The 20,162-nt window shown below is 43.9% G+C and overlaps 1 protein-coding gene across 3 annotated transcripts in view; it reads left to right on the top strand.

Annotated features, from left to right (window-relative positions):
* LOC118224551 (serine/threonine-protein phosphatase 2A regulatory subunit B'' subunit alpha-like) overlaps positions 1–20,162 on the top strand; it is an 88,978-nt gene that overhangs the window by 52,867 nt on the left and 15,949 nt on the right. For 2 of the 3 annotated variants that reach the window (XM_035412057.1, XM_035412058.1), the window contains 2 exons: positions 891–3,333; positions 18,655–18,987. In XM_035412057.1, the coding sequence (XP_035267948.1) occupies positions 1,360–3,333; positions 18,655–18,987 (2,307 nt within the window). In that variant the 5' untranslated portion in view covers positions 891–1,359. Of the gene's footprint in view, positions 1–890; positions 3,334–14,904; positions 15,056–18,654; positions 18,988–20,162 lie in introns of those variants that run through there. The other variant, XM_035412059.1, reaches the window with a different exon arrangement.

The following is a 20,162-nucleotide window of genomic DNA, read 5'->3' as shown; positions in this document are numbered from 1 at the left end:
CTTTCAGCTGGATGATGTATGTCATCTAAACTTTGATTTAGGAGGCTAGAATTTGGTGCAATCCTGATCAAGCCAGGCCGGGTGAAAAAGGAACATGAAAAAAATGAATGAAGTTCAATAATATAGCAGTCATTATTATGTAAAACAAATTTTTCAATGTACTAATGTGTACACATTTACATTGTTTATATGTGTATTGTTAAGCATGCAATATACAGAACATTAATAAAAAGACATATTTTACTTATATAAAAGTAACATTGTTCTGTACAGTTTTTTGATTTTCTGATGTGGCAAAAATTCAGCAGCAGGAATTCAGCAGAATGCCTGTATAATCTATATGATTCCCTTGCAAATTTAGAGCTTGTTGTTCTACCTTGGATTTCCATTATAAACCAGGGGCGGGGGGGAGGGGGGGGGGGGGGGGGGGCTAAGTGCTTTTCAATATAATGGCTTCTTTGAAGAGGTTCTCTGACGAATATTTTTTTTTAAATGAGCGAATGTTTCATTTTTTTTTGGAGAGCCCTGCTTGTTCCTTATCTTTTTAATTGAGCATGCCAACTGACCCTGAAAAAGCACTGTTAGTGTGATACACATAAAAACAGCCACTGTGAAAACATTAATGAATCTTCTTGCATCTTCCTTGAAATGTATGTTTTTTATGTTATGCCTTTTGATCTATTGAGCACTGCTACATGTGTGGCTACAGGCTGTTTTGGTAAATCAAGACAGAGAAGACGTGAACGGCTTCAGCTGGCACCAGCTATATTTCCCACAGTGCTAGCTCGCTCCTGCTTTACAAACATTCATCAAAAACACATGCTGCTACCTTATAATTTCAGTTAACGTTGAAGCATATTTTTCTTCTTGTCTCTTTGCTGAAACTGCAGGTGGTATCTCCACATCTTTTCACACATACCGTGACAGAGAGGGGCGAAGAGAGAGGAAACTTCAGAACATCTGAGAAAACCATCAAGGCATCTGTCACCCACGGGGGCCGTCCTTGGAGCCTGGAAACGTGAGCGAGTCGTCCAAATGCCTAACATGTCAGCGCCAGCAGTGGGGGAGCTATGAGTGGGGATGCAATATATCTGGCCAGCCCCAGCACAGAGGGATGTCGTACCCACCCTTCTCCACTGTGAACTCAGCAGCATCTCTTTAATTCTGTAGAGTACAGCCTGGTCATCTGTGTGTAGACAACCCACACCGCCGTGTCTAACAGCTTAAATTATCAGTAAACATTTGAAGCTTACAGAACAAAAAAGATTTAATGCAGAGTCACTTGGGCTCGGACATTTTTTGTGTGGGTTTTTTGAGGAGTAAGCAGTGAACGGCCGAGGATTGTGAGCGTTTGTGGGGATGGCAGCCACGTACCACGTGGTGGTCAGCAGCCTGAACTACTATAGCAGCGTTGTGATTGACAGGCGTGCCCAGCATGCCGTTCACTACTGCACTGGACCCTGTCAGCTCCTCACGCATGGCCTGGACTGCACTGCGGCCCACCGCAGTGCCTGCGCAGAGCTGCTAGATGCCACCGTTGGCCCAACGCCAGCTGCTGCCACCCAGACCTCCACCGCCCTCAGGCACTTTGGCAAATATTCAGTCTTGGGGAACGGCGGCTTCCCTATGGGCGGGGCTGAGGTCATGATGGAGGATTGCTACCAGGCCCTCCAGGGTGTCTCCAGGGCCAGGAGGGGACTGGCCGGCCAGGTATTCTCCGGCAGCCTGAAGGACATCACGGGGGAGGCCATCAACCTTGCCAGTGGGAAGGTGAAGGAGTTCTCCCACGAGAGGGACAGGGTCTTCTCCAGCCACACCATCCTACGCAAGTGCCGCAAGGCCCGCCCTGACTCCCTCCTCAGGAGGTCTGCCGACCTGGACGTCCTCCTCAGTCGCTTCACTGCTGGGAACGAGGAGAACTGCCCGCCTTTTGGGTTTCCGCCCCCAGAGGACCCACTTGGGCCTGAGCCAAGTGTTGGTGTGGCGACCGGACCGTCTTGCCTGAACTCTGCGGCGGAGGAAGATCTGCTGGCCCGGATTCTGGAGAAGGCAAAGGTGGAGGGCGGGGCCCCAGGGCAGGACATGCGGGCATGCCTGGAGATCCTCCTGCGTTGTTCCGAGGACCTCAGGAGGTGTACTGACATCATCAGGCAGTGCTGCATCTCCAAGAAGTCCACCGGTGACGACGGCAACTACAGCGGGTCTGAGATGGCCTACCGGAGCGCGCTAGCCAGTCTGTCCGGCTTCCTGAAAAAGCTCCCACTTGGGCTTGGGGCAGAGCTGGCCCAGCCCTGGCGGCAGGAGCAGGGCAACCTGGCTGAGCTGCTCCGGGCCCTGCAGTGGCTGCAGCAGAGCTCCCCCTCCTCTGTTTTCAGGGACGACCTGCCACCTCGGTACGAGGATGTGGTCCAATCCCCTCCTGAGCTCAGCGCCCTGCTGCCTCCACCTCCCACTCCTTCCCAGCCCGAGGTCCTGGGGAAGGCAGAGCCAGCCCCGAACCTCCTAACCCCCTGCTCACCTGCCGCCTCTCCTCGGTGTCTTTCGCCACAGCGGGGAAAGGTAACGGCGAACATCCAACTCAACCATCCCGATGGCCTCTCTTTTGTGAGTTCAATGGAACGAGCTATCAAGAAGAAATTGGTTGTTGACGTGACACCCAAGGAGCCTTTGAGCATCGTGGAGGATGACGACTGCAGCGAGGCGGGGGGCGAGGGGGGTGGGACGTTCCACGAGGCACCCGAGGGGGTCAGCAAGGAGAATGCGCTGAAGCTGGGGCCCGGGGAAGCAATGTGCATTCCCACTGAGAGTGCGCGTCTGCAGCCGAGGCCAAGAGAGGGCTGCGTGGGGCGTACAGGGGATGACTGTGATGAGATTGACAAGCTGCTGACGGATCTGGAGCATCTTTCCCGGAGCATCGTGAAGGAACCTCCCGACAACATCAGAGGCCTAGAGCAGAGGAATGGCAGCCAGCATTCGATCGATCAACAGCAGCGTCCCTCCTGTGGACCTCCTGTGCCCTCGACCTGGGTCAGCTGGGAACCCATCGATGGGTCTGGCGAAGACGGGGACAACGCCCTGCTCCAGAGGATCCTGGACAGCATCGAGAGCCTCGCCCAGGAGCTGGTGAAGAATGGGAAGTGCAGGACAGGGACGCTGTCCAAGGAGACAGAGGTCATGAGGATCCTGCAGGACACGCTGACCACCACAGAGCAGCCAGAAGTACAGGAGGACCCTACATCTGACCACATCCCTGGCACCGCCATCCCGGACCCTGTGCCCACAACAAACCCCACGTCTGATCTGTTGGTCCAGCCCACTCCAGAAGACATAGGGGTGAGTCATTATGATTTGCAGTTTGATGTTGTTTTACTCACCAGTATCAAAGCGATGAGCCCCTCTGCACTCCCTTGGCCTTGTTTCAGTCTGCAGCGATGTGTTGATTTATTCAGCGTTTACAAAGCACAAGGGCCCATATGCGTGGCTTGTGTTCAACAAACACTAGTCTTTGCAGGTGCTCCTTTGTTTAACTTGTGATGTTTTAGCCGTTCATTTTGTTGATGGCTAAATCCAACAAACTGTCTGAAGAAAGATCTGACTGTTTAATTGTGAAAATTAAGCATATGTTGATGGAATTCAGACTTATGCTTTCATACTCACAGAACACATAGAAAGCATAGGTACAGCTTACATTATAATGTGAGCTCTTAGTCCTTACCAGTTTTTATAAGAAATGTTGTGCATAGGAAATTAAATTTATCAGTATCAGTGTGGCCCAATGAAAAAGTGGTAGGTAACTATTACCATTACTAGTAATATATTATTACGACTTGGTAGATAGCTTACCCAGCTGGAGTTTTTAAGCCAATTTTTGGCATCTGCTGAGGCAAATTCACTCTGAAGGATAATTTGTAGTCAATGCAAGTACACATACATTGTTGCAACATGGTTATGCGGGGTTATTCCCATGCTCATCTGCCACACATATTGTTCAGAAATGGGTCCTATGTAAAAAAAAACAAAAAATACAAAAGCTGTGTAAGTTGCTCTGGTTAAGAACATATACTAAATGCCTGTATTGTAATGATTCATAGCTAAAAACCCAGGAAAAGAATTAAACAGAAGCTTTCTTTCTGGGTCTGCTTTTCCATTTGCACTACAGCTACACTGGTCTAAAGGGAGTTAAACTACCAGCCTACAGTCGACTGGCACTCTCAAATGATCAATGAAGTATTCTGCTTCCTTTTGACAGATGTTCTAAGATGGAATTTGTGTTCATTGGTTCTTCATTGTACACTACCCAGCCGGCACGTGACCGACCTTCAACGTTGAAATGTGGTTGAAATAATGTCAGTTGTTGTTTCAACATTGAAAAAACGTTGAAACAACGTTTAATGCTAAATGGTTGTAAAAAGGTTAACAAAATACTTATAATTCAACGTTGAAATTTTAACAAGATCTGTATGTTGAATCAACATACAGGGCTATATTTTAACGATCTAAGCGCACGGTCTAAAGCACATGGCGCAAGTGCATTTAGGGCGTGTCCAAATCCATTTTGCTAGTTTAACGGCGGATAATCTGAGAGCAAAGTAAGGCGCATGGTTCAAAGGGGTTGTACTTAGTCTCTTAATTAATCATCGGTGTGTTTTGGGCGTAGCATGAAATAAACCAGAGTGTCATCTCCCATTCCCTTTAAAAGCCAGGTGCGCTTGCACCTTGGCGGATTGCTATTATAATGGCGGATTTGTCAAGTAGTAGGAAAGAGCGCTTCTCTGCAGAGGAAACGGATGTATTTTTAAAAAATATCGCGTATTGTGCACCGGCCTATGTAGGCGCATATTACTATCTTAATAATGTGCCCTTAAATTAACAGTAAAATACTGCGCCATTGACTTAAGACCAGTTTTTTGTTGGTCAATCGCGCAATCGCTTTCCGCTGCCTCAAGATAGCAATGTGCCAACAATGCACCTGACTACACCTCATTTTAAGACCAACACACCCATGGGTGCTCAGATGGGCGCAAGTACATTTGCTATTTAAACAACGTGGGCACTGGACGAGAAAATGACAACTGCGTCAGTTTGAAACTAGCAAAGACACTTGCATTGCACTTGGCGCCGCTTTGCGCCGGGTGTAAGATAGAGCCCAATGTTTTCAACAACATTCTGCCTTTTAAATTATTATTATGACCATTATTATTATTATTAATGATGATTATTATACATAATAATGTCTATATATAATAATTATATATTATAATTGACTATAATTATATATAAAGTTATGTTCTTTAAGTAAGACGTTGAAACAACGTTGCGATATCAATGTTGATTTGCCTTTCAAAATCGAAGCACAATTCAACAGTGATTCAACCTTGAGCCACGTGAATCCAACCTTTATTCACCCATGAATAAAATGTTGAAATGCTGGTTGGGTATGATGTATAGCCAAAAGTATGTGGACATCTGACATCCAAAATCCAAAATTATGGGCATTATGGGAGTTGGTCCGCCTTTGCTGCTATAACAACCTCCGTGCTTCTGGGAAGCTTTATACAAGATGTTAGTGCATTGCAGCTTCCATTTGCTTCCATTCAGCCAGAAGAGCATTAGGTTCGGGCACTGATTGGGCGATTAGGCCTGTCTCACAGTTGGATTTCCAATTGATCCCAAAGGTGTTGGGTGGGGTTGAGGTGCGGGGTCTGTGGAGGCCAGTCAAGTTGTACCACCCCATTCTCGACAAAACCATTACTATATGGACCTCACTGTGTGCCCGGGGGCATTGTCATGCTGAAACAGGGAAGGGCCTTCCCTTGGGCTAGAACATATAACACAAATGCGATTGTATGCAGTAGCATTTAGATTTGCCTTCTCTGTAACTAGGGGGCCTTGCCCAAACCATGGAAAACAGCCCCAGACTAAAGGGTGGCCAGATACTTCTTGGCCATATTTGGTAGCTTCTTCTATGCCTAAGCTGAGCCTGTAGGATATTGGACAACTGTGAAACTCTTCAGCAATTATAGATAAGAATCAAAGCATTAGATGTTGATTTACTTAATAAACCGAGAAAATTGATTCAGGCTTTTCTAATATTTTTTTTCTCTCTTTTTGGTTATTGTGTAAAATATCTATTCTGTAGTTCACGTTCTGCTTGAAGTTAAGAGAAATATTACTGTGCAGAGAAAGTGGCTGGACTCGGTTCATTTGATTGATTTGATTGGATGTGTAAAATGCCCGCTGGAACATACCAAGAACTGCAATAACAACCTTGTACATGTGTGGGAATTTTAATCATGTGCATAGCTAGGGTGTATAGTTATGAAGACTGTGCTTCAAAGGGCTGTGGGCCGTGAAGAATGTGAGTGATCCAATAGCAGCAGGGCAGGGAGACGCAGGGAGAGGAGGGTCCCTGGGACTGGGGAACATGACTGGAATAGCAGAGCAGGAAGGAGAGGGAAGTTTGATGTGTGCGAGAAAAAGGAGTGGAAGACTTGCTGCACTGAAGTGTCACGTTAATCTGGTTTATGGTTTATGCACTTTCTGTGTGTGAGATATAGTGAAGCAGACCTATTTAGGATTGGGTGAGAAACACAGTCTCCACAGGGGGATGTCCCATAATTCCTTCTTTTCACCATAGTCTGGAATTCCCCCATGCCCCATGACTTTTGCCACCTGCTCTCAGCCCTCACCCCCATGTCTGGCATTCTGTTTTCCTGTCTAACCACCGCTCTTACCCTCAGCACCGGGGGCACCAGCAGAGATTTTGGGCCTCCTGAAAAGATCTCACATTGGCCGCCACCACCCCGGAAAATCCTATGTTCTAATATTTTTTGAGGGTCCCTGTCAATCAGGGCCCTTGGAATCATCCTAACCCCTCCCTTACAATGCTCCTGTTCAGCACTGCCCACTTTTCTTTCTTTGTAATTCCAGTTTTGGTTCTGTGAGGTGCTTTCAGGTCCAACGGGCAGCCAAGCGGCTGACTGAATGGGTGCTGATACAGGGCTGCCGGTGGGCTGCTCAGCGGGGCCATTACATTTCATTACGTTCATTTAGCAGATGCTCTTGTCCTAAGAAACTTAAAAATGACAAATTCATCCTTCCATCCATTATCTATAGCCGCCTATTCCTGGGTAGGGTCACAGGGAGGCTGGAGCCTATCCCAGCTTGCATTGGGTGAGAGACAGTAATGCACCATGGACTGGTCACCAATCCATCACAGGGCTATATAAGATGAATGTCATATTACAAATGATATTACTAAATGAAAGAAAAGAGTATTTCATCCCCAGTCAACTGAAAAAGACTTCTTATGGGTTGGTTTTCACACATCATTGCCAATGCATTTTGAAAAGAGGTAGTCAATCATCTGACAATGATTAGATTTAACTACAGTATTTAGAGAATTTGTGTTTTCCCTTTACCCAAGTGTGTGATATTCACAGCTGTCGCTGTATTTATTTACATGCCCCTACTGTAAACAGTTTGTTTTATTTTTTTCACCCATATGAATGTTCTTTTTTTTCTTCTTTCTAAAAAAGTATTTTGTGCCCAAGAGATGGCTGTGCATGTCCAGTTCCCAACCACATTTGGAATGACCAATAATCTGTGGCCGAAGCTGCATTCATGCGTGACCCACACTGCAGATTCGGGAGAGTGTAGACGTCCATGGTTCTCCAAGACATGTGATGTCACCAGCTGCTTCTTTTCACAGAACAGACTACTGCTATACTTGCATAAACTGCAGTTGAAGGAAGAGCTTCACATGCGGCTTTAGAATGCAGTCCACGGGTGCCCGATTGACCCCCGCTGGTCACTACAAAGTGATGAATGGGGATCCAACTTACTGAACCCTCCCTGCATGTCACCCTATGGAGCTGCCAGCCACAGTTGGGACTGGTATGGTCTGGATTCGATCCAAAGCTGTGGGGCTCGTCCATACATCATAATGTGGTGCCTTAACCAAATGAGCCAGCCTACCTACCTACTATATTCTTTACTATAACACTGGAGAGAAGGCTGCTCATTTTAAATAAAAATGTTCCATCCTCTCAAAGCAGTTTTTTCCTCATTCTTGGAGGACATTTTAATTTGTTGCCAGTCCGGGCTGCGGTTCAGGGCGGAACTGTGGTAGGGTTCATAAGGGAGGAAGCAGGGAGCGTGCGGGTGTTTCTGGAAGGTTCTGGAAGAGGGCCAGGTGCTTCCCCACTCCTGTCACAGGCATGATAATTGCGCTTGTTCTCAGAGCCAGGTGAGATGGTGTGGAGCGAGGAGAAGTGTGAGCCAGCAGGAAAGGAAACGGGTGCAAGGTGTTAGTGATGGCGGGTTTCTGCGAGGTGGCAGCGGCAGCCATTCGAGGCGCCGTCTCTGGAGCGGCGGAGTGTACAGTCTGTTGGGCTGCAGGAGAGCGAGACCCGATGACGGAGTGTGAAATCATACAGCGCTCTGTTTATTCTGGCAGAGGCGGGTCAAACAGCTCGCCTGATTATAATGCTTATATGTTATAAAGTGATATTTATAATCATTTTGATGTACAGCTTAAAATAACCAGGTTTGTGACTGGCTTTTGGATCTGTGTGTTTTCCTTGTATGTTTGCCTTTGCATGTGTGCATCTCCATATGGAAGCTTGTGTATGTGTGCAAGGGCTGCCTATAATTGTGTGTGTGTGTGTTCGTGGGCGTGAGTCAGAGACCTTTCATTATGGCTCGAAGGCTTGGAGGTCAGAAGTTACAGCGGTGGTGGTTAGAGGTTTTTGGCACTGCGCCTTTCACAACGGCATTTCACCCTGAGCTGTATGGTTCTTTCGACTCTCAGAGACAAATGTGTTAGACCGAAGCTGTGAACACTCTCCTGGCAGCACAATGCGAGGGCTTAGAGGGTTGGTAACAGTGAGACAGAGCATTTCTTATACTTGGGAACACATTGAGAGAGTTTACTTTTAACCAGGTTACACAGTGAATCAGAGAGTTTATCTGTAAATGGGTTACATATGCAGCAGAGGTTGATGAGAACACACTGAGGCAGACAGCTTGCCTCCATTCTAATAGTGGTTGTAAAGCTCATCACCGAGACTTACCCAATGACCAATGGTCCGTTTATGCTGAATGCATCAAATGCTTCTTTTAAACTACATGTAAAAAAAAAAAGATCAGTGCCCCCCATTTCCTCCCGCCTCCGGAGATCCTGGAGACGAGCATGTTAGCAGCCCTATCCCTGCGCATGAGTCTGGTGGGGCCTGGGGTACAGCTGTGTGTGGAGCGGGGATCCGTCGGGCCAGGTTCCCATCCTCATGTGGCGCTTTGAAAACACCCAGCATTCAGCACCTGACTGCTCCACCCTCCGTTTCCACGGTGACAGGCTGTCCCAGCTCGGCTATCATTAGAACCGCAGCCATTGCGGGTCCGGAAAGCCTCAGGGTGCAGACGCACACCCAGCACGAGAGGGTGGAGAGGGGGATGAGGGATCCTGGAAAATGTTGTTCAAACAAAAGGTACTTTTGAAAACCTGGTGGTGAGAGAAATGTAAAGTACCTCATTTCTTACACCAGGCTCCACCATGGCACCATAGGGTCATGTGGAGTGGGGAGCTTTTGATTACATGGATTAGCAATGACAATATTATTTATTTGTTTTGTAGATATGCAATTTACATTTTTATGAATTGTTCAATCAATTTTCAATAATATGACCATTGTATACTGAATTCACATGAAACTTGCTTTGCCCAAGTGTTGAAAAGCAAGACCTGACGGGAGATTTAAACCAGCAGTCCCAGACCCTTACTTCAGTGTTTTTGACTTTAATCTTTCAACTGCCCCCATGGACACAATGCAAGTCAGGGAAAGAGAGAGGGAGTTACTGAAAAGGGAACATAAATGGACCAAATAAATGTCACCAGTGTAAGGAAAGGTTGAGACTGAGATGCAGTTTTTTCTTTATTGAATAAAATATTCAAATATAAAAAGCATATTTCAATACTTAAAGAACTTAACTAACTAACCAAAAAATAAAAACACTGTTAGGCGAAGGACCTAACGGCTCAAACTGCAACACAATGCATCTCCGCCTACTGTAATCTAAGAGGCACCAAATGACCACCAAAATGGCTGATTTTGAGCGAGAGAGAGAAGGAGGGGAGACAGAGGGTGTGAGTTAGGTAGCCCCTCTGCCTTTTGTGTTGGCCCTCAGGTTGTTTGCTCAGGGTCTACTGCGGTGTTACATCATGGCCGCTGCTACATTGCTGCAAGTGAAAGTGACGTGATGGTGAAACGTGGTCAAGTGGTGAGAGAAAAACCTGCAGCAGCCTCTAGTTGTGGCCACGCCCAGGCCAATCGCTGCAGCTTGCGCTGGACATGTGATCCCTATCACAGCTGGATACAAGAAGAACAGCTTCAGTTCAGTATCTTGCTCATAAGTGCAATGGAAGTGTCTTACTGCCTGGGGTTCAACCACTGAACCTTTGTAATATCAGACAAATTTTACAATACAAATGGAAAAAAGTGATGGCAGTTAAACAACAAACAATTTTTGGTAAAAATTTCAGCCGAGCGCTAATGCTACAGACACCCCATGACACTTTGTATCCAATAGTGATGCCGTAGTCCAGTCTCTTCTCTTGAATTAAAAAAGTATTTTCATAACTAGCCAATGAACCAAACAATCAATCAATAATCAATCATTCACCATAATCTTGCTTGATATATTGCTCTTAACATACAGTAAAATGCTCAGTGTTAAACAAGCTCTTACAGAGTACATTTTACTATAATAAAGTATATGTGGTCCCTATTGGGCTCAAACTCTCTTAATGTTGACTTAACACCAGACATTTAACTGTGCAGATACAGATATTCTGTATTATATATCGAGAGTTTGTTGCCGGGCAAACAGAGCTTCACCCCAATTAAATGGAACTGTAGCCTTTCTTGCAATTCTGTGTCCTCTATCCACTTTGTCTGTTCACTAGCTGGACTGTTAGCACATCTGGGGCTTTTGGCATTGGTGGGGATAGGGGATGGACTCTGGCAGACCTGACTGTGAAATCATACTGTTCGTATGTCTCTGATTCAGACCTGGTAATGAGGGAACCCATTCCCCCGACAGCTCATGGGTGAATCCAAGGGGCATTGCTGACAGCATTGCACCTGTCTGAGCACAGGACATTTTTAGAGACATATACACTGTGTCTCTCAAACAACATGATGCTGGCATGATGCTTTGAATATACAAGTGAGCTACTCAGGGTGTGATTTTCCATAATCCAATATTCCAAAACGCCATGGTGCAGATGTTGCTTAATAAAAATGATCTAGTCCCAACACAAGTCCTTGTATGAACCCCTGATCCTTTCTGCTTAGGTAATGGCTTATTGCAAAAGTCTGTGGATTTGTTTTGCTACTGTGACTGTGTATTAAATACTATGTCATTTTACATTTCTTTATTTTCTTTGTATTTGTGGAAATTGGAAAAGGAAATTGAACTTCCATTACTTTTATGAACAACAAATGTATTAAAACTGACCCATCCAATTCATTGGTAATTTGAATAACATATTTAGTCTCCTCTACAGTCATGAGTGATAAGACTTTTTTTATTATAATCTCAGACCTAATTGTTTGGTTTCTTGTTGAAAAAGGGAGATCCCTCCCCTGTAAGGGTGTTGGTTCCAGAAGGTGAAACACTGACACCTTGTGTCAATAAACATTATTTTCGGATTCAAAGCTTGAAAATGCTCAGTTCACTTCCTGTAAATTTTTCTCTTACACATGTATTTGTGTGTGCGCGTGTGTGCATATGTGTGTATGTGTGTGTGTGTGCATATGCGTATGTGTGTGCATGTGTGTGTGCGTGTGTTTGTGTGCGTGTGCTTATGTATGCGCACAGTATGTGTGTGTGTACGTGTGTGTATGTGTGTACGCACGCGTGTGTGTGAATGAGTATGCGTATGTGTGCGCATGTGTATGTGTACAGTATGTGTGTGTGTGTGTATGTGCATGTGTGTGTACGTGTGTGCGCGTATGTGTGTACGCACGCGCGCACGTGTGTGTGTGCATGAGTATGTGTGCGTGTGTATGTGTACAGTATGTGTGTGCGTGGGTGTAGATAGAATAATAGTGGAAATGATACAACTGCTTCTTGTTACTCCCACACTGTGGTCCACTATCCTCCCACTCTACTGTCCATTTTTCTTGCTTTTACCCTACAACCCAAATAAGTCCAAATACCATTTACCAAATACTGCTAATGCCACTTGACATCTACCCCAGGACTTTTACTCACTTTGGGACTTAACCACTCCCTAGTACTTTAATGTATTTCAACTGTAGCCACACATAAATTGTCTGTTACCTACACACCCAGTCTCCTAGTCTGTACTCCAGCTCTACCTCTTCTAGTCAATACTCATCCTCTACTGCTTCCAGTAATAAAGTGATGTTGTGAGCCTTAAATATCTGTGGCAATTAACATTTTTCCATGTTTCCTTTGTTTTTGAAGTACCCAAAATTCAAGAGACTGAACTGTAGCAAAGTAGTGAAAATGGGAATTTTGACACAGACAGAGCTATACCACCACCTAGTGGTAGATAAAGCACAGAGAGTGTTGTTGTTGCTGAACTCTGATTGGCTCCACTGACGGTGATGTGGCTGAGATGGCCACAGCAATCTCCATACTCAAGAAGCCCTTCTCTCCAGGGCCACATTGGATGGCCACTGTCTTAAAGTGTATATCATATTTGGCTGGGTTTATAGGAGTATAATAGGATATGTTATAGTTGCATCTAGGATTAAGCCATAAATATGCCTTTTCTGGTAGTGTGTGACTGAAATCAAAGGTACTCAGCATTTGTGTGGAAGACTGATGAGCATGCTCAAATAAGACCCAACGCAGTGGTTCTGTTAAGGAGCAGGGAGAGCTGAGGGGAACTAGGGTTGCAGTGTCAGCCAATCACACGACTCCAGTCTGACCTCATCGCTCCTGGCTTCCTGCCCCTGTCCCGCCAGCCATATGTTACACAGCAGATTCTGTCACTTAAAAATGCAAGGACCTCCATCCTGCCTTTGTAAATATTCTCTGATGGCCATTTAATGAGATTCATTCTTCCACTGACCTGTTGCCATGGTCACCTCTGACCGCTCATGGGAACTGATCAATATGATGACTCAAAAGTGTTATACAGTGGACTAGCAACAGAATAGAAACACAGTATAATAAAAGAAAACAAACTGCTGTAGGTGGGACAGTGGTGACCTACATAGCCATCTTGTTTTGCCAGTGATTTGCTGATTTAAACAAATCATTGTGTTTTGCTGTGGAGAGCAAGGCGTTTTTATTGGTTCATTCAAGTCAGTAATTGAAAGCATATATTAGCTGATCTACCCCAATTGGCTATTGACTGACCACTAATCAGTCACTTTAATAAGCAGATTTTCCATGAAGAATTATACGTTTTTGTAAAGAAATCCCTATGATACAAACCGAATAATAATATTGGTAACCAAATCTACTTGAAACAAAGGCAAAATTAATTTGAAAACCAGTCATCACAACAGAATTTTTATTTAGCTTCAGATTAAAATAAGTAATGAAGCTGTTACAGAGGTGAAAAAGTGTTCCTGAATGGTACAGAAACATAATGGTGATGCTTGACACCAGTAAAGCATCTATAAACACCTAAAAAATATTAAATAAAGGATAGGAAACAATTAAAAAGCAAAAGGCTGGACATGATGAAAGTAAGTGCATATCAAAGAATTCCGTGCCTCTTTATGTACCCTGTTGATTATGTTTTGATTTTCTCAGTCTTGTACATTACTGTTAATGTTACTGTTAATGAACCAGAGGTCCAGTATGAGTCATTGGATTCCCATAATGAGCTTGACAAGTCTGCCTTTCTAATTGAATAGATAAATATTCAACATGACACTAGGTCGAGAAATGTTTTGACTGTTTGAGGAGGACTGCCTTCCAAGAATTGTGTGATTTTTCTCTTTTCTGGCATCTATTTAGCATATGTTATTTATAAGAGAGGTATAGTACTTAACACTTATAAAAATAAGTTTTATAAAGAAGAATGCACATATAATTTCTTACAATTAAATCAGTAATATTGTAAGCCAATATTATATTATTGATGAAAAGAAGAGAATGAATGACAGAAATGTGTAAAGATGGCCAGGACTACATTAACCAAACGTCTGTGCTCTCTGATTAGTGTAGTTACAAGTCAAGGGCATATGTTTTGGTGATAAATTCCCCAAAGAAGTTTTTCTTAATGTTCTCCTCAACTGACAGTAAATACATGGGATGGATAATCAGTGTCAGGCACTTAATCGTTAACCAAAGCCATACTGTGTTTGTGCATGTATAAAGATGTAGTTGGTCGAGTTGCCAAGGGGGGTGGTAGGGAAACAACAAAATCCAGAGCAAAAAGGGCCAGATTTATTTACAATGCTCAGGAGTGTAAGTATAAACAACAAAAGACTAATAGACAAAAATAAATAAATAAACAAAAACCCCAAGAACTGTACAGGCTAACAGCCACACTGTCTTAACTAGACACATAAAGTTCAATACTAAATGTTCGCTTCAACAGCTCACTAAGGTTCACATGCAGTACCTCTACTTTCACCACTCCCCTGCAGTCCCAAAACCCACTGTTTAAATAGGGAGTTCAATCTGGATTTCCCTCCAAGGGACTGTACCACACAACTGACAGGGGAGCTGCATTAAAATTTGGATATTTATCTGTTTGGGAATACAAACATCACCACCCAATTACAGAATGTGAGTTTAATAATGAATTTATTAAACTTACAATAAAGTAAATAATTTCACCATTCTGAGTTGCACTTTAAAAATAACCCATGAAATTTGAAATTTAAAGATTGGTATTTCCTGGATATACACAGCTGTCGCATCCAGGAAATAACAAGCGCATCTGACGGCGGCACCTCCAGTGGAGCAAACATGATTTCAAACTGAAAATGGTAAAAAGAGAAATGGCAAACAGAAAGAACAAATCAGCTGAACAATGGATGGTGGACTTAATAAATGATGTGTAAGTAAATGAATGACGCGTGTTTGATTTTACTGATAAAGTGAACAGTTGAAATGGAAACAATAGGTGACTAAAAGAGTAGAGTATAAAAATGAAAGTGACGTGATGAGGCTGGTGTGAGGCCACATCATCACAGAAAGTGCAAGAATGCAAGAATGTGTGTGTTCTCAAACACATGCACAAACACACAGTGAGCAGGTTGGGATGGAGTGTTCTGTGCTTGACTAGGGGAGCACATAGCTGAGGTGGTACATTGTTTGGTTGTCATGGACCCTATGGCTTGGGCAGAGGGCTGTGGGAGTTTGCAGGGTTGGAAGCCCCTGACATTGTGATGCAGAATGTGAACACTGTCAGTAGAAACAGAAGGGTAAAACTTGGCAAGACGTGTCAGCCCAAATGTCCCTGCATCTGCGGGACCTGGGGAAACGCTCAGGGATCAAGAGGGTGGGCCCCGTGGTTGCTGTGGTTACCTGGAGAGGGTTAGGGTTAGGGTTAGGTAGCTGCAGAGTTTCTCTCTCCTGCCGATGATGAAGAGGAGGAGGAGAAGTGCACCCATCTGATTCTAGGGTCCCACTCCTGATTTACATTTACATTGTAATGTACATTTACATATGCTTTTATCCAAATCGACGTACAAAAGTGCATTTCATGGTCATGGACAACTACAAAACACAGGTTCAATAAGATACAATACTTATTTTGTACAGCTATGTCTAGCCAAGAACAGTTTAGTTCACACAGTGAACACTATTCTGACCTAACCTCTGCCAAGCCAACTAGGCAGAAGAACAAGCTACAATATTAGGACAAATTCAAATTACCAATCCCTTTGATCCCTTTACTTGGGTGGGAGGGGGTACAAGGCTGCTGCTGCAGAGCGGAGTGGTCGAGCAGGCATATAGAATCAAATCATGACCTGCATGTATATAGGGGCCATCCTGTTGGCTGCAGTGTAGGCGAGGGTCAGGACTTTGAACCGGATTTGAGGGGGCAGCTGGACGCCCTGGACGCGGGCAGTGACTGCGTGCTCCCCCCACGCTTTTAGAAGAGGCCTGCCCCAGCCCATCCTGCACCTCAGGTCAAGGCAGCAGGTTCAGGGCAGACTCTCAGACACTTCAAAATTGTTTGAATTACAAAATCTGTGCATTTCTTTTTCATTAATATTCTTTGACTGTTAGTGCGGCGAAAAAATAGTACATCTATCCACAATTCTAAATGAAGTTGATAAAGTGTGCACAATTTTGCAATCAAATAAATAAATAAAATAATTTTATAACTGGTCAATATCCTAATAGATGAGAATTGGCTATATCCGATGCTACTAAGTATTTTGTGAATTGATCATTCAAGGAAAAGGTTTGAAAACAGGTCCAGACCAATAATCGGTTTAAGGGGAAGACTTCCGGCCTGTCGATTTTCAGCTCAGCAGCCACCGCTGCTCTCAGAGGCTCTCACTATGGGCTGGGAAGGGTCCCCATCCCAGGCAGGCTGCAGCAGATAGCAGCAGGGCTTTTTAACGACTGACCAACAAGATTCACATTGAACGCAGCCTCTGGATGGCGGATTCCAGATACTGGACATATAATCAATAGATTGCAGGGGGTCATGATACCGTAATCAGCAAAGGAGTTATTTGAATTTTATTGTCTGGAGAAAAAGTGATTAGCTGAAGATAAAAATTTTTCAACACAGCAGTTATAGGCTGCTGCTTCTGTAAAAATATGGTAATAAATATCAACATTCTTTGCTTCGCATACAGTGTAATTAGTTATTGCACAGGGTATTTATTTATGTCTCTGTCTATGGAAGGGTTTTGTGCATCGGTAAGGTGCTCATCACAATTATACATGGTATCAGTGTGGCACAGTGGTTAAAGACCTGCAACCAGATACACTACATGGCCAAACATATGAGGACACCTGACATCTAACATCTCATCCAAAATTATGGGCATTAATATGGAGTTGGTCCACCCTTTTCTGCTATAACAACTTCTACTCTTCTGGGAAGGCTTTATACTAGATGTTGGATCATTACTGCAGGGATTTGCTTCCATTCAGCCAGAAGAGCATTAGTGAGGTTGGTCACTGATAAACAGTTCGGCCTGGCTTACAGTTGGCTCTCCAATTGATCACATGGTGTTGGATGGAGTTTATGTTCTCAACATAACCATTTCTATATGGACCTCGCTTTGTGCCCAGGGCTGTCATGCTTAAACAGGAAATGGCCTTCCCCCAAACTGTTGGAGTACAGCTAGAGTACAGCCCCAAGAGTACAGCCCCAAAATACACCATCTTAAGGCTTGGATAATATCTAAAACCATACCTATGTTAGGCTCCAAGGAATATGAACATATTTTACTGGAATGATTGCTGCAGTAGGCTAATGCCTTGATGATCACAATTAGACCATCAAGGCATTAGCGTATTTCAGCAATCATTCCAGTAAAATATGCTCATATTCCTTGAAGACTAACATAGGTATGGTTTTAGATATTATCCAAGCCTTAAGATGGTGTATTTTGGGGCTGTACTCTCAGCGTATAGAAAGAGTTCCAAAAGGCTGGTCTGTGTCTCCATATCTAGTTCAAGGGCTCTTTGTCAGGGAAAATGGATCATTTGGGAGTGTTCACACTTTTCACACCTCCCATAGAGGGTTCTATAAATAACTAAAAAGGGTTCCCCAAGCCAAAGAACCCTTTCAGGATGTATGTCAGGATCTGAAGCATTCACTGCGGGACACCCCTTCGCGGGCAGATCCAACCCCTCATTAATTATCTGTGGGCGAGCTCCTGGTTCTTCATTTGTGAAATGCTGGCCCTCGATAATCCAGCACCCCGTGTTCCCCAGAAACATGATATCCCGCTCCATACGTAATGAAAGACCTCACAGTTCACTCTTGCACACACATCTTTGACACATTTCTACCTGAACCTGGTCACTTCAGACCTTTTGTTCAAAACAAGAGGGACAAACAGTTTTGTTTAGGCTGTAGGACAGTGGCAGTAGCATATATTTCTAATAGCAAATTAAACAGTGAAATTGTAGTTTTTAAAAAATTATTATTTTCATTATTCATCCATAATTACTTGCAAATAGAGAAATTACAAATTGGGTTTTCACAGTCCTGTTGGTTACAGTTACAGGCAGAGGTTTCATCACATTTGACCTCTCTACAGTCTGTATTTGGGCTTTAGGAAACAACACTCAATACTAAATTTTAATGGGGCAATTCTACAGTACTAATTTAAAACATTGGTCACAGTGGGTTTTTTTTTTTGATGCCATATGTCTCTGCCCTCCTCTTTTTTCTGAATATTATATTATGATTGTTGTTTTCTTCCCAGATTACAGATACATACACAGAGATTTAACTGTAACTATGTTCTATGTTTTCTGCCCAGCAGGTGGCACACCATGATGATGCCATTGTGATGTCATGTTGTCATGTTTTTCTTGTCATGTGCTATGATAATGAAAAGATTGTGAATGCTCATTTTGTCAGAGGTCCTGCTGGGAAATCAGATTTTTTTCTGAGCTGTAATCTCCCTCTCCCTCTGTCTATCTCTCTTATGCTCTTTCTTTCTCTCCCTTTCACAGATCCAAAATAAGCCACAGGGGGAGCCAGAGGTTCCTCCCCCCACCTCAGCTTCAGGCTTCATGCCTGACTCTCATTACCCCAGGTCCATCTCTCCCACCTCTGTGCCTGACACCGCCTCTCCTCCGCCTCTCCCGCCTCCCCCTCCCAGCCCTCCCCTCGTGGAACAGTGGGCGGTGCCTCCCTCCACCAACATTCCACGCTTCTATTTCCCTGAAGGGCTGTCACTGAACTGCAGCAGCGACATCAACCAGACCATCGCCAACATCGAAATGGCATTTGCAGGGTTTGAGGAACAGAAAGCTGACATTCATGACATGGGGAAGATCGCCAAGGTACAGCAGGTCTCCTGGATGTGAGGACTGTGAGATTGGTTGGAAGGAGGGTGAGGTAGAGATGTTGACAGCAGTGAATAACAGGCGGAGGGAGCTGAGGTTGGCTCATCCCGTTAAACGGAACCTCGCTGTAATACAGTGTAAATGCCTTCAATTATATAAATGTTATTAAAATCACATGAAAGATTTTAGTTATTTAAATATTCTTTTTAAATCCTTAAACTCATAGGTCACCATTGATATTACCTTTGCAATGCACTCTGGGTAGTGATGTCAAATGGTTATTCGGGTCTCCAATCCATTGCTGTTGTCCATTGAGTGGCACTGAAAATGTCTTCTGTTCGTTTCGAGTCAGACCGGGACATTACTCGACAGGAAAGCATGAGGACAGCCCTAATCAAATAAATCCAAACAATGAAGTTCGGAGGAGACGAGAGTAGGGCATAGGACCAGAGATGGTGTCTGTGCGGCGACTGTTCGCCTATGTCAACAAGATGGAAAAGTTGCCTGTTGTAAAGAGCTGCGCTTTCTAGCAGCATCTGTTCAAAGTTCCTATAGCATATGTGTCAAATTATAGTTTTTGGTGAAACTGTCATGTTGGTGAAACTGTCAAACGTGTCATCATCCCCATTAATTTAATTGATATAACATTATTGTATATATACTACGTGGATCAATAATAATGTTACGATATGAGCTTAAACCGGTGATAATACGTCCTTTAAATGCATAATCCCCAAATGATAATACGTGCTGATACACTAAGATGTTTATTGAATCCACCCTATTCACAGATATCTCGTGTATCGCATCACACACAAATTCTGTGGCATTGTATTGATATTTTCCACTATTAATAACGCAACTGCTGGACAAAACAACTGAGTTAACCTCCAGTGCTACAAATTTTACGTTGTCTACCCAAAGTGCACTGTGCGTCTAAAATAATGGTGATCTCCATAGGTCAAAATTTCTATTAAATGCTCGGGTTCTTTTGTGTGGTTTTTACAACATATTTCCATAATTGTGAGCATTTACAATATATTAAGCCATACAAGTCTTAACAGACGGGGTTCCCTTTAAGGCACAGCCCATGTAGGCCTGCAGGGAGTGCATAATTTCCACCGCTCACTGCATCTTGCTTCCCCACCCATTGCACTCCTACGTTTTACATT

Source organism: Anguilla anguilla, chromosome 4, assembly GCF_013347855.1.
Source record: "Anguilla anguilla isolate fAngAng1 chromosome 4, fAngAng1.pri, whole genome shotgun sequence".
Lineage (NCBI taxonomy): Eukaryota > Metazoa > Chordata > Actinopteri > Anguilliformes > Anguillidae > Anguilla > Anguilla anguilla.
Note: the sequence above shows the minus strand (reverse complement) of the source record. Positions and strands in the feature narration are given on the sequence as shown.